A 15,845-nucleotide genomic window follows, 5' to 3' on the forward strand; every position below is an offset into this window, starting at 1 on the left:
AATAGGTAAGGAAATTACACAGGTGTCCCCTGTTATCTGAGAGATTGGTTCTAAGACCCCCACAGATAACACAATCCTCAGGTGCTCAAGATCTTTATATAAGAAAACACATCCTCCTGTACACTTTAAATCCCATTTAGAGTGCTTGTAACACCTAATACGATGTAAATAACTATTGTTGTATTGTGTAAGGAATAGTAAAGAGAAAAACAAGTACATATGTTTGGAACAGATGCATTATTTTCAGAATATTTTTCATTGGTGGTTGGTTGAATCTACTGAGATGGAACCTGCTGACACACAGGGCTGGCCATAAGTACTTCTGTGCATACCTTATTCAGCTCAGGAAGCAAATGGTCTTCGGTCATTCTCAACATGGCTGGAAATACAAAGTTAAAAATTATCTTGAAATGTAATTTTTATTACAGATATACCTCAAAGACCAAATGAGGTTTACTGAACTAAATTTTCCATTTGAACAGTTTCTTTTTACTACAAAAAACTTTCTCTTTGAACAATTTAGTATGAACTAAAATCTGACTTAATCAGGATCTAAAATATATTCAGGATTGTTGGTCCTCACCCCAAACAAAACCTTATTGATTATGCTGCTGGGGACAGAGCAGTAAAAATGCCTTCATGGAAATTACATTTTACAAAAAAAAAGACAACAAAGTTATAACCTTGTGTCAGTGACAAAGCCAGGGTGACAACAGTGTCACATTCTGGAGATAAGAACTGAGCCGTTACTCACTGCTCTTCTACTGCTGATGCTTAGTTAGAGCACGCAATAATTATAAGTAAAACTAAACCACTAATCCCATCAGAGAAAGGATTTCTAAAGTCCTACTTTTAATATTGCAATTTATTCTAATTAAAACTCAGATCTGCAACAAGCTAGCCTGAAAAAACTCCAGTTCCCTATTCCAACTATCAATCATATAGTTGAAAAAAAGGAAACAAACAAAAATATCCAACCAAGAATTCAAGTAACTTAAGATCACATTCAGGTTTTAAACAAAAGTAACTATAGTAGAGTGATAAGCATAAAGTCTGCTTTTGTAATATTAGAACTGAACATTTGGACACTTTGCAGTATTAGCATATCAAAAGGAATTTATCTTGTATTTCACTCTAAATTTTAACAAATATGAGACATAAAACTAAATGTTGCATATGTTGGAGAGAAATGTTTGTTTCATTATTTAAAGAATATACTTCACAAAAATAGCAGTATAAATGGGCCTAAAAAAATGCAAGTACCTCAGAGTGGTGATCAAACCATCTCATGTGAAGTCAACAGGTATTTGTTAATTAAACTGCCTACCCAATGGCAAAGACGTAGTGGCATTACAAAGAAAGTCCTAAAGAAGTCTGTGTACCACTTAGCAAGGGCACCACTGCCCATGAAAATGTAATAGCAAGATCCCAGTTCTGTGCTGTCAGTGATCATCTGTGAGTCCTAGGAACTTCAAAGAGGCTAGCCTGACTACATAACTAAATGTGTAATTTTAGATGATTTCCATCAATTCAACAGCCACAGGCTAGTTAGTGGTTACCACCATGGACCACACAGCTCTAGAGACTGAAGAACAGAGTGTAAAATGTAACACAAGCTACTGAAGGGCTTTTTGAAAATCTTATACCCGTGCCCAATATATAGCAAGGGCTCAAACACTAAATTTTAACCTAAGGAAATGCAGTTGTCCCTCGCTGTATTGTAGCTTCATTGCATCCCAGGGTTAAAAAACAAAACGAAACAAACCAGAAATAGTGATCCCTCACCTATCAGGTAGTTACTTTCCAGAGCAATAAATGAACCACAATAGAGCATGGGATTTTCACTTATCACGGGGTTGTCTGGAACTTAACTCCCAAGATAGGTAAGGGATCACTGTACTAGTGAGTGTAAGGGGCACAGGTGTTACAAATTAGCTTTAATACTTCTATGGGGGAATCATGGAGTAGGTGAAATAGGACTGCCATAGATGGACAACAGTTGAAGCTGGGTGAAAGAAGGAAACAAGGAGGCTCATTATACTATTTTATAAGTATTTGAAATTTTAACAGACTAATTCAAATCTAAGATGTATTTCCACAGTTTTCAAAAGTGTTAAAACAACAATGTTAAAGTTAACTTACCCACAGAAAGCCACTGGAAAAATGCCTTGAAATTCTTTATACTAATGTCTATAACTCTGAAAAGATAAACAAATCAGAAAAAAAAAGTCATGTGCAGTTCATGTAGTACTGTTCAACTGTCACAGAGTAAAATAAACCTTACTGTTCTTCTTTGTCTTGTCAGGATTTAAGCCCTTAGAAGAGCAGATTTTACAAGCCAAACATTATTACATTCCTAAAATTAAGGCAATCAAAAACAAAACACATCTCGATTCTTTCAAAAATTAAGCAAATAAATGATACTATCTGGTTGTAACTGTGTTTCCAAAAAACTGAATCTTTCCCAGCATTCTGTGACATATGAATTCTTTTCCTAACTCTGCAAGTAAGTGAGGAAAAAATTTTCCCACATTTTTTGTTAAAAAATTACTAATCAGTAAAAAAAAAAAAAAAAAAAAAACTGACTCCAAGAGGAAGTTACTACTATAAACTTATGTTATGTCACAATGTCTGATACCACTGGACATCATTTTATGAAACTAATCTTTTAGTCCAACAAATAAATGAGGTCTCAAAAATTGAACTCTCTTGGATTTGACACAAATGAAAAAACGTTAAGTATTATAAATCAAACTCATTTTCATTTTGGTGAACTTTCTGAATACAGAGATGAGTTCAATTTTTATAAACTCTTTAAGTTTACTTCTATGTGATAATTACAGTAAGCAAATAATACCTGTACTGATTTTCCTTGAGGTCCTAAGACCTGAACCGGGAGCCTGTGCATACTAGACAACAGTGTGCCAGTGAGCTACATTCCCAGCAGTACAAGTATTTTTTTTATGTTTCATAATATCACTGAGAGGTGGATCAGTATCAATCACCCTACTAGGAAATCAAAGATTGCAGCACTCCTATGTTATCAAGTAAGGTAACTAACATTCTCTTGCAGCACCAGTGAAAAACAAAGTTTTCTGTGTTCTACCTAACTAATACCTTCACCCCTACCTAACACAACCAGACCACACTAAAGCCCTCCCCCACTGCTCTGTTCCTCCATCTGTAACCCTTCGTAGTGACATTTTTTCTACTTAAGAGGATCAAGAAGTTAAATACTTTCTATTCATCGTGAGAGGTAATCCTAGAAAACTTAGTATATCATATTTGCTCTCAGCAAATGTAAATTCCAAAAATATTCCAAAACACAGGAAAAGCAATGTCATTTCTCCTCTCACTTTGTCTTCTGAGCAAGTGCTGGGGTTTTCACTTTCTAGAGCCCAATCATAATGACAGTGAACAGGAGGAAGCATATGTATTATAAACTTAGAAAAATAAAGAGTAAAGAACAACTTAAAACTAGTTTCAGAAGTACTGAATACTGGTGAGTGACAAAGTTCTCCAGGAGAAGCCAAGTGCAGAAAGCTCAAAGAGCCAACAGCCAGGAATGACAAGAGAGTCTGAGAAGCTTGGTGCTGTGGCGGTTCACGCCTCATCCTAGACACTCAGGTGGCTGAGATCTGAGGCCTGCAGTTCAAAGACAGCCCACACAGGAAAATCCAGGAGATTCATAAACTCCAACTAATCACCAAAAGCCAGAAATGGAGCAAATGGTAGAATGCTAGCCTTGAGAAAAAAAGCTCAGGGACAGCACTCAGGAATTGAGTTTAAGTTCTGAGACTGGCACCAAAAAAAAAAAGAAAGAAAGAAAAGAAAAGAAAAACAGCTCAACAGAAAGAGAAAGTAAAATGTATTCCTAAACTGTATCTTACTGTACTGGACATACTAGCCAAATATAAATAGATTAAAAACTGAATCAAAGTTAAATTTCATAGACTTGAAACTCTTTGTATGATTAAATAAACTTACAATCCTTTTGCCTTAGCATACCAAGCACTGGGATTACAGGTATGTGTGTAAGGTTCTTATTAATTTCAAATGTAAATATTCACAATCAATAGCATCTAAAAGGAAATAAAAAATATAAAGAAATAGTCCTTGTTAAATAAGTAAACTATACCTAATATATTCTGTTGAGAAATTAAATCACTACCTTCAATTCCCATAGCATCCAGTCCAAGGGGTTTGTATTTTTGCTTCCATGAAGCCATTCCTTTCAGTTCACTCAAATAATACAATAAAGACTCTGAGCCACTAGCACAACAGGAGACATAGTATCATTACTTAGTCACAGGAGACATAGTATCATTACTTAGTCAGGGTGGTAGGCAGTGGTAGACAGTTCCAATTTTTCAGAAATAAAAATTTAAGGTAACTATTTAATTTTCTTGCCATTAAAAAAATTGTATCTCTAGTTCTATAAACATAAGCACAATCATCTGGCTATCATCTACTGAAATGAATATACATGACAATACGATTAAATTTTATATGAACAAATTGTGTTTCACAGTCCTGGCACTATCTGAGGGGAGGCGCAATGCTAGGGATGAAGCTAGGGCCTTGCATAAGCTAGCAAGTGCTCAACCACTAAGCTACCCCTTAGCCCCAATCTTGGCACTTTAAAGAGAGCCAGTAGGCAATCTTGTTCACCCATATCTATCCGATACTAAACAAATAGTTTTTGAGATCCAACTTTGTGTCAGACATTGTGCTAGATGCTAGGGACAGAAAGCTGACAAGAATCAGGTCCTTGTGACCACAGAAATTACAGCATAACAGGGGAGACAGGTCTCAACCACACAATCATACAGTGTAATCTTCCCAATGGCCATAAATACCTTGAGGGGAATGCATAGGACAAGGGTATAAGTGTAATATGAGTTAATATGGGGACTGGTGAAAAAATATGGGGACTGATCAAAAAGAAGGGAACAGGAGCATCTGTGAGAGGTATTCTATTGGATTTACTGAGGAATACACATTCTACAGGGATGAGGATATAGCTCACTAGTAGAATCCTTGCCCAGCATATACAAGACCCTGGTTTTGACCCAGAGCATTGCAAGAAAAGGAAAAAGAAGAGTAAAAAGACCAGACATTTGTGGAACAAAGTATAGAAAGACCAGTGCAGAAGGCATTACATAACGGGCTGTATACAAATTTAAACTGAACATTCAGCATCCGCTTGTAAAACTGTCACTCAAGCAGCTACGGATAGGAACAACACGAGACCTGGAACACTAAAAGGAATTGTGGCTCTGCCATGTACTATCTTTGGGCCATACATATAACTAATTCAGTTTCATCCTGGTAAAATGAGACTCAGAACAAAATTCTAGGGTGTTGAATGAAAAATACACAATATGTTTTACAAGATAAAATATACAACATACTCAATTTTCTCTGTGGAACAAAAAAAGGAATATATGCCCTATTTCAAAATATACCTTATAGTATAGTGGGGGGATCCAGATGGGAGACTTGCTTGGTGAAAAGATAGTGAAAAATTATTTCATGAAGCAGAAATAATCTTTACCCTTGAGTGTGCCAAGATTCCCCTTCAAATGCCAATGCAAAAATTTCAGCTAGGCACTATTCACAATCAATAGCCAAGATATAGAAACAACCCAGATGCAGAGAAATGGATGGAACTAAAATGAATCAGTGTGAGTGAGGTAAGACAAGAGCAGAAAGACAAATAGCACATGTTCTTCCTGATATGAGGATGTTAAAATCCAAAACGCAAGGAAATACGACAAAGTAAACAGGACTCAAGAAACAAAGGACATCTACTTAATCTGCCATATAATTTCTAAATGACTCCATGTTCTTGACCTCATATGGGGTATATATGTGCACACATCTAAGGGAAGCTAGGAGGAGGGCATGGAATCAGAGGGAAACAGGTGAAAAAATACAACAGAGGAACCCATCAGCTACACTGGGCATTGATGAAAATGAACTAAAGAACTCAAGGGAGGGAGGGATGAGAGGGAAAGAGGGAACAGCTAACACTAAGCAAAAGGAAAGAAATATATTTATCACCCAAAGCAGAAGAAATATTGTCAAAGCTCATAGAATTCACAAACTTTATAGACCAAGATAATGACAATTTGCCTTGCAAAGGTTAAAATGTGTTTGTGATTTTAACAAAATATCACTATCCTACAGTACTATGAAATTTGTGACATTTATATAATCACTTAATCTCACTAAAAATTATTATTAAAAAATTTTCAGGGTAGTGGCACTGTAGCTCAAGTGGTAGAAAACTCTCCTTGAGCTGAAGAGCTGAGGGACAGTGCCCAGGCCCAAAGTTCAAGCCCCATGACTGACAAAAAAAAAAAAAATTCAGCTAGGAAAGATTCCAGAAGAAAATGCCAGACAATAAAGGTAAATTTTCAGAAAGACCAAAGCAATGTCCATCATCTTTATACCTCTGCAAATGACTTATAACCAACTTCTGAATACTGGAATATGATGACTTTAACAGCACCTTTACAGTTAGCTGGTTCACCAAAAGGGGCTGAAGTTCAGCACTACAATGTAAAAGGATGTTTTAGTCATTTCTCCATCTAAAATCTGTACACATTGCTTAAAATCATAGATTTCAAAGAAAAAAACAAGATTTTGGAACAAAGTAAAACTACTCCCAACAAAAATAAAACTTTCTTAAAAAAATACAACTTTCTTTTGTATACAAAAAGAAACAAAAAAATAACCCTAACACACTTAAGTACACATGAGGATACACTGCATATTAAAAAGGACTTGGCTTAGTAAGGCAAAGGGCAATGCTCACTAAGCCATATTGTACCAATCTAAGCATTTAGGAAAAGGATGGCAGAGGTTTCCACAAAGCACCATGGAAATCACATCTGAAACACGGGAGGGAATAAATGAAAACCATAAAAAATAATTCCAGAAGTAAATACAGATTAACCTTTTCATGCGCTTAAGATGGGGAAAGTTCTAAGATACCAAAAAGAAAAAGTTTAGTTTGGCAACATAAAAACTAAAATTTCTGTACAAAATGATCACATTAACCCAAAAGGGTATATCAAAAAACCTGGAGATCTATACTCCTAATACTCTTTTTATACCAGAATTTTCTATTTCATTTGGACAAATGAATTATTCATTTTTATTTACTTTTAAAATCAATTGATTTAAAAAGGGGAGAGAGAGGTGAAACAGGGCATCAGTGGCTCATGCCTATAATCCTAGCTACTCAGGAGGTTGATATCTAAGGATTGTGATTCAAAGACAGCCCAGACAGGGCTGGGCTCAGTGGTAGAGTGCTTGCCTTGCATGCATGAGGCCCTGGGTTGGATTCCTCAGCATTACATAAGCAGAAAAGGCCTGAAGTGTCGCTGTGGCTCAAGTGGTAGAGTGCTAGCCTTGAGCTGAAGAGCTCAGGGACAGAGCCTAGGCCCAGAGTTCAGGCTCCAGTACAGAAAAAAAAAGACAGCCCAAACAGAGAAGTCTCTGTGAGAGTCTTATTTCCAGTTAACCACTCAAAAAACTGGAAGCAGGGATGTGGCTCAAAGTGGTAGAGCGAAAAGATCTTAAGGACAGCACATAGGCCCTGAGTTCAAGCCCTACAACCAATCGGGGGAGAAGGGAGGAAAAGGAAGAGTTTATTACCTTGCCTTCCCCCACAACAGCAAGTGCATAAATTCATCCTGTACTGATGTGGTTATGTTCTTTTCCTAGATAAAATAAAAAGAAATATGTGGTACATGTTTTGCAGCTTATAAAGTACATCTACTCACTGTTCTTTCCTCTGTCTTCTCTCAAGCCCTTATATACAGGAAATATCTGAGGTTCAGTGACTGGAGACAACCAGTCAGCTGTTTCAATAGCTTCCTCATTCCCAAAGCACACCCACTGCATTAAGTTGTTCCAATGGTGGAAGAGTCAGCTATGGATCTGATATGGTTTGTCCCCCAACGGTTCATGTATTATGATGCTGCTGAGGTAGTGGAATCTTTAAGAGGTAAGGCATACTGGGAGGTGGTTAGGTCACTGAGGGTGCTGCTATGTGAAGAAAATGTAGTTCTCATAGGAACCTGGTTAGATCCTGCAGAGTGAGTTATTCTAAAAGAGCAAGACCACCCTTCTCCACTTTCTGGTTCCTGCGTCACAAAGTGATCCCTCTGCCAAGATGCCATCTCCCAGAGGAAGAAAATAACAGAGCCACACAATCTGGGACTTCTAGTCTACAAAACTGGAAGATACATAAACCTCTTTTCTGTATACATTACCCAAGTTCAGGTACTTTGTTATAGTAACAAAACCTAATATAGACTCCTTTTTGCAAATATTTTCTGTGAAAATAGTCATTAGGCCAAGCTGTCTGAAGAAATTATGGTCTTAATATTTCATAAATTAAACTGACCTTTCTCATATAGCATATAAAGCAAATAGACTTTTAAACTCTTTCCACAGGAAATATCAGTTACATTACCTGCACAAACTTAGTGAGACGAGAATCCATCTGCATCAGTATTTCTTCCCATACTTCACACATACATGTCAGTGACAAATTTATATACTATTAGCAAAAAGAAAAAAATATTTTAAACCCACATTCTACCTAATATGTGCTATTTAAGGTCACAAAAAATCCAGAACTTACTTTCAACCACCCTAATTAACTTAGTTAAGCCAAAGGAAAAGAGAAGACCATAGCTAACCTTTGGTAACTTCTTTTTTTTTTTTTTCCAATTGTGGGGCTTGAACTTGTGGTCTGGGGACTGTCCCTGAGCTCTTTTGCTCAAGGCTAGCTCCTTACCACCTTGAACCACAGTGCTACCTCCTATTTTCTGGTGGTTAAATGGAGCTAAAAGTCTCATAGACTTTACTGCCTGGGCTGGCCTTGAACCATGATCCTAAGATCTGAGCCTCTTAAGTAGCTAGGATTACAGGTGTAAGCCACCAGGGTCTAACTGTTTGGTAACAACTATTTTTACCAAAGAATCAATGATTCTTAGAACTTTAGAAAGGAACTTTTTTTATACTTAAATTTTATTGTAAAGGTAATATACAGAGGGGTTACAGTTACATAAGAAAGGTAATGAGTACATTTCTTTTTTGCACAGTGTTACCCCTTCCTTCATTTCAAAAGAACATTTCTATACCTAGTAAAACAAACATCTTTTACATTTTATTATTTAAGCTGTGTTTTATTACACTGTCAAAATGTTAATTTGTTCAACTATTAAACTGTCAGAGGACCCTTAAAAGATTTCGACACCTAGTTACATTTGCCATCAAGTAAATTAATGGCTGTGGTAGAACAATAATGAAAAAAATGGCCTGAATTCTTTACAGTTCTTCTATCCTGACTTATTCTCCTCACCTTGCACCTGGCTGCCCTATAACTTGCTCTAACTGAACATAGCAGAAAAAACACTGCTGAGGCCAGGGCTTTCAAGTTGTTTATACATCTTGACTTGCACTTTTTTTTGAGGGGACGGAGAGGGAGACAGGATCTTGTTATATAGCCCAAGCTTGCTATATAACTCAAGTTGATATTATAATACTCTTGCCTGAGCCTCCCAATTGCTGGATTATAGAAGTGTCCCACCAACCACAGTTCAACTTACACTCTTATTTATTTAATTTTTTGCTAGTCCTGAGCTTGAACTTGGCCTGGGCAACTGTCCCTGAGCTTCTTTTGTTCAAGACTATCACTCTGCCACTTAAGCCACTGCTCCAGTTCTAGCATTTTTTGTGTACATGGTACTGAGGAATCGAACCCAGGGTTTCATGCATGTGAGGCAAGCATTCTACCACTGAGACACATTCCCATCCCTCAATGTGTACTCTTGAAACCTTTGCTGCCACTACCCTAGAAACAGCCCAGGACTAGCTGGCTAGAAGATGAGGGATGCAGGGCAGAGGCAAAGCCACTTCAGCCAGGGACACATATCAGCTTGCATGATCAAGCTGGGTGATATGAGCCATACCAGGTACAGATCACCACAACTTTCTGGCTGAGTTTAGTCCAAACTGCTAACCTACAAAATTATCTACTAATTTGGGGTATCTTTGTTATGATCAAAACCTAAAATCATAAAAAGACTATTTTATTTGCAATAAAGTATAAGTAACATTAACAGGAACATTTAAAAGATTGACTATTTTTTCCCTTTCATTTGGAGGTGATAGGATTGGATGAGTAGATTAATTAAATTACTTTTTCTGGCTTTAATAAATATTGTAAGATTAGCAGAATAGACATCCAACTGACGTCAGTTTTAAAAAATAAAATTACAAATGTTACAGTAGATACTACTAGAAAGCAAGTGATGAATAAATACCTGCAACAGAGCTGAAATGTGAATAAACTTCCTGGCCATCTGAGTTACTTCATGTAAGAAGGAGTAGAGCAGATTGGTTTCAAGCTGAAAAACAAGAATAAATTGAGTCATAATCAGATGTATTTACTTTTTTAAAGATAAATTGTTCCTGTAAAACACACACACACACACACACACACACATACACACACATGTGCATGCGCACACGTGTGCATCCTCTAACTTAAAGAGGAGCAAAGATGTAACTAAGTATCAGGAAGACCAAATCATAATTCTGTCCCCTTTGAAACATAACCAAGTTGGAGGCATCAGAACCAAGGGAAGGCATCAAAAGGCATTAAAATACTACTGGTAAAAACAAAGAAAATATCCCTTACCAGTTGTATCGCACAGAAGTTGTCATTAAAAAAAAATCTATTACTAGCTGGGAATGTTGCTTAGTTGTAGAGTGCTTGCTTAGCATGCATGAAGCCCTAGATTTGATTCCTCAGTACCACATAAACAGAAAAAGCCAAAAATGGCACTGTAGCTCAAGTAGTAGAATGTCAGCCTTGAGCAAAAGAAGCTCAGGGACAGTGCCCAAGCCCTGAGTTCAAGCCCCAGGACAAAAAAAAAAAAAAACTTTTACAAATTTCACAGAAAAAAAAAGAGCTGCTCTATTATAGCACAAATACAGCCTGGTGATCACAGTTGCTCAGCCTTAAGACACAAATGTGTACTACCATTGTTGTGAATTCTATGTCTAGGGTGCTCTGGAACACTGAACAGCATGCTATTGAAGACACTAAGCAGTCCTCACATCTTCTATCCTTTTGTTCTACTTTGTTTGAAAATTCACACATACTTAGGATAAACATATAGGATTTTCAGAGGAAACACTGGGGAAGTTTTCTTGGCAAAGCAAAGGTACAATCTAAATAACAGGAGCCCAAACAGTTTCCTAATCTTATTATGTATGCTACACACAATAAAAGAGCCCTCACCAATACTTAAATGTTTTACACAAAAAGCATGTTTAGAGCCTAATGGTGCACACCTGTAATCCCAACACTTGGGAGGCTAAAGCAGGAGAACCTGAAGTTCTAGGCCAGTCTGGATTACAAAGCAAGCCTTCCTCTCATTAGAAGGAGAAAAAAGGCACAGAACCTGAATGCAGACTGCCTAGTATCACTTTCCAATTATGAGCTTTTGTATGTGTCCAGTACTTTCTTCAGGTATAATAACAGTGCCTATCCATATGTTGTTGTGTTTAAGGCACTAAGGGTTTGGCATATAATAAATGATGAATATCAGCCCTTATTATTACTAATAACTGAGTCCCAAGAAAATGCTCAAAACCAAGTAATTCTGTTATAGGAACCAATTTGTAGATCATCAAAACATTGTTTTTATGTGGAAAATAATAGTACTACAACAGCATTCAATATGTACAATTTAGAAACTCCATGGAGATGTTTTATTTTGCTGCCCATTAGAATACAGTGAGATATAGATACAAACCCACAGAGGTGGGGACCCAGCTCAGTGGTGGACAGCATGCTCGTACGTCCTGTCAACTCTCAGCACCAACCACCCTAAAAAACAACTGAAAAACTAAAACATATTCTTAATCTCTACAATTACATAGCTGAAAGTATGAAACCTTTGAAGCATCACCAGTGGAAACCTCTGCGACCACTGATAATGATTTCAAATCACTTGATAGACACAATGCAAGACAAGTGCCAGCAATCTGCAAAATAATCACACACCCTCATACATGTGGTATCACTGCTAGGGTGCACTTTGTAATACTGGAAGCAACAATTTATACACAACTTTAGAAAGCTGTGACACACACTTCTGGTTTCAGCTATACTCATGTAGCAGGTAAAGGTAGGTAAAGCAGGTAAAGGGCTCCTCCTAGTCACAAAGACCTATAAACATTAAAACTTCTGATCCCAATCCCATCAACAGTTGCACATCAAAGGTTGATGAACAAATTCCCTGAAGGCTATGATATTTTCTACACCTTGGGGAATTGTGAGAGCGAGATGAAAAAGGCTCTGGAGAAGACTGATTTAGCAGTAGTAGGAGACTCAGTACTCAACAAAGAGTGGCTTCCGATAGCTTTCATTAGGCTCCAGTTAAATCACAGTCAAGTGGATCAGATCAATCTTTTCATTAAAGGAAAAAGCATGAGTAATTCCACCAAAAGTTTCTCATCTCTATAGTAATATCATTATTTTAGCTTAAAAAATCCTCTAATTATTTAAAAACAAATTGAAACTGAAAAAATAAAAATAAAACTTACTATGTTATTCTTATTCCATAAGTAAACTAGCCACTATATTTTAAGAGAAATAATACAGGAAACCTAAAAGAAAAACTCACTCCTGTGACTCGAGCAATTTTGAACATCCCATAAGCATAAAGCTCAATAAATCCAGAGCTTCCTCCAAGGACAAGAATATTTAATCTAATAAAAAATGTAACAAGCAGAGAACCAGTGAACAACACAGATGATTGTGGGTGTTTTTTATATTTGTGGATTTTATTTCTACACTATCTTTAAAAAATAATTAGCATGAACTTATAGTACAAAAGTGTTACACTGTGATATTTACAACATGAATATAATACACTTTGATCAAATTTACTCCTAATCTATATTACTCTTTCTTAACTATCCTTCCTCCCTATCTATTCCTTCCTAAGTTTCTGGAGGGCTTCATGCTGGTATTGTCATACATATATATTCACCTTCCCTCACCATCTCTTTTTCCTTTCTCCCTCCTGCTGGTTCCTCTTCTCTCTTTTAGATGACTGTGGTTTTTTTAGCCAAAATATCAATTGTTACTGCTTTAATCTAATCTGAGTGCTAAAATTCCTCTGTGGGGAAAACTGATACACTAAGCAAACACAGCAACTCTCAATATTCAATCACAGCAGGCCATTTCTTTTGTTTCCAAAGAACAATATATATTTCTTATAGCTAACATTAAGCATTTATAGTAACATAACATACTAATAATTGTATTCACATACAGCCAATAACAAAACAGTTTTATTATGGATATGACACAATGAAGAACTTGGATAATTAAAATTGAAATTTTAAAAATTCTAGTACTATCCCCTTTTACTTATTAAAAACAAGTATACTGCATTACTGCTAACACACGAAACAAAGAACGAGCACACAGTAAAAACAGCAAGACGGTGACATCTATTATTTGAAGACACAGCGTGTCTACAATGAGATAACATAACAAAAGATTTGCTCCTGAAAATTTGGAAATGTTCCTCCAATATGAAAAGTGACTTATTTAAATTAGATTTACCTGACATCTCCCAAGCGTTTAATAATTTCATCAGAATTCTCCTCACTACAATATAAAAATAAATTGAGTCATCTTTCAACCATGTTCTTTCAACTAAAAAAAAACATTATTTTATTTGAAAACAACAAAAAAGTATATTTTACCTAAATATTTTTGAGGTGCTGCTATAATGAGAGAAAGGAGAGACAAAGGTAAAATGATACTCATGAGAGAAGTATGTACCAATATTTAAAGCAGATTAACCTGCAAGATTAAGTCCAAAGAAATACAACTCTGATACTTACTTTTTTGGTAATGTGGGCAGCTTGGGTAAGAGAATGTTTGACTCATCTTCAGCATTATAGAACGATATTAGAACACTAAAAGGAAGGGAAACAGGCATTACACAAACAGTAATAAGTTACTTCTCTTTCTATTAAAAATATATTTTTAAAGACTCATTCCATAACTTTAAGAAGTAAAGATATACAAGACACCCTGGCTCATGGCTCATGCCTATAATCCTAGCTACTCAGGAGGCTGAAACATGAGTGTCACCGTTCAAAGCAAGCCGGGGCAGGAAACTCAGTGAGACTCTTATCTCCAATAAACCACCAGAAAATGAGAAGTGGTGCTGTGGCTCAAGTGGTAGAGGGCTATCCTTGAGCTAAAGAGCTCAGGAACAGAGCCCAGGCCCAGAGTTGAAGCCCCACAACCAACAACAACAAAAAGTAAAGATATGGCACAGATAGTTTACCTGTCTAATAATCACAAATAAGAAATGATAAAAGCAGAAATTTCTTTTGTTTGTAAAAACAAATGGACCTACTGTTATTCAACAGTTTTCTTGGGCTGGGAAGGTGGCTCAGTGGTAGAGCGCTTGCCTTGCATACATGAGGCCCTGTGTTCGCTTCCTCAGCACCACATAAGCAGAAAAAAAAAGGTCAGAAGTGGCGCAGTGGCTGGAGTGGTAGAGCACTTGCCTTGAGCTGAAGAGCTGAGGGACAGTGCCCAGGCCCAGAGTTCAGGCCCCACAACCAGACCCAAAGCAAAAACAAAAACAGCTTTCTTAGCATAAAATACCTTCGGCCAGGTGCCTGTAATCCTAGCTGCTCAAGAGGCTGAGATCTGAGGACCATGGTTCAAAGCCAGCCTCGGCAGGAAAGTCTGTGGGACTCTTATCTCCCATTAACCACAAGAAAACAGGAAGTGGAGCTGTGCCTCAAAGTAATAGAGCACTAGCCTTCAGCATGAAAGCTTAGGAACAGCACTTAGGCCCTGAGTTCAAGCTCTTATGCCAGATAAAAACAAAAACAAAAACACACACACAAAATCCACCTTTCATATATACTCAGTATTGGGATACTGAAAATATATGATTTTTTAACTCAAATCTAAGAAATTTTGCTACTAAAAGTAACTTTACAGAACAGTGCAATTAATATATCATTTAATTACTGGTTCTATGGCTTACATACATTTGCCATCTGACAAAACAGCAGGTACAAGAGACTATATCATAAACTTTGCAACAGTCTCAGTAGCTGGGATAACAGCATGTGGGTTTATAGGCATGTACTACTGCACTTGGCTTATAAATAGGTTTATTTCCCCTTGTCATTTTCAGATAAGACTGGAAACAGATAAGCTAGCAAATGAAAGAATGGGAATTTAGAAGTATTTTTCACACTTTTACACAAAGTAGCTATCCTGAGTTTCTAGACTTAACAGGAAACAATTCTAAACCATGAGTACCAAGTATTGAGAACACAGTTAGCAAGTAAGTGAGCTGGGATAGGAAGTACAAATATGGTCTGCTTCTCTCACTTTCTAGAAGATTCACTGATTATCTGATAACGGATTAATCACTGTGGATTCATGTATATTTCAAATGCCAGGCTACCACCTTGTTATCTATTTCTTTCAGGCCCTTCATCAAGTTGTCAGTTAACATTCAGGATTTACAAATTTATTTGATATCAAGTTAGTAAAATTTAATCAGTGAGGAGGAGGTGAGGGAAAAAATTATTTTTTTAGGGGGGGGTGGTTGGTAGTGGGGTTTGAACTCTGGGCCTTGAACTCTAGCCGGGGTGCTGTCCCTCAGCTCTTCACCTCAAGGTGAGTGCTCTACCACTTGAGCCACAGGGCCAATTCTGGTTTTGTGGTAGTGAATTGGAGATAAGAGTCTCATGGA

At 36.9% G+C, this 15,845-nt stretch overlaps 1 protein-coding gene across 1 annotated transcript in view; it reads right to left on the reverse strand.

Annotated features, from left to right (window-relative positions):
* The window catches only part of LOC138839175 (anaphase-promoting complex subunit 4-like), a 46,721-nt gene that overhangs the window by 14,693 nt on the left and 16,183 nt on the right, over positions 1-15,845 (reverse strand). The window contains 13 exon segments of the mRNA XM_070038780.1: positions 333-379; positions 2,143-2,198; positions 2,587-2,611; positions 4,139-4,272; positions 6,459-6,560; positions 7,669-7,733; positions 8,492-8,578; positions 10,350-10,433; positions 11,950-12,081; positions 12,723-12,807; positions 13,673-13,717; positions 13,816-13,843; positions 13,958-14,031. Coding sequence (XP_069894881.1) covers positions 333-379; positions 2,143-2,198; positions 2,587-2,611; positions 4,139-4,272; positions 6,459-6,560; positions 7,669-7,733; positions 8,492-8,578; positions 10,350-10,433; positions 11,950-12,081; positions 12,723-12,807; positions 13,673-13,717; positions 13,816-13,843; positions 13,958-14,031 — 964 coding nt within the window.

Source organism: Dipodomys merriami, unplaced genomic scaffold (assembly GCF_024711535.1).
Source record: "Dipodomys merriami isolate MVZ:Mamm:240054 unplaced genomic scaffold, mDipMer1.0.p SCAF_296, whole genome shotgun sequence".
In the NCBI taxonomy this organism is placed as follows: Eukaryota; Metazoa; Chordata; class Mammalia; order Rodentia; family Heteromyidae; genus Dipodomys; species Dipodomys merriami.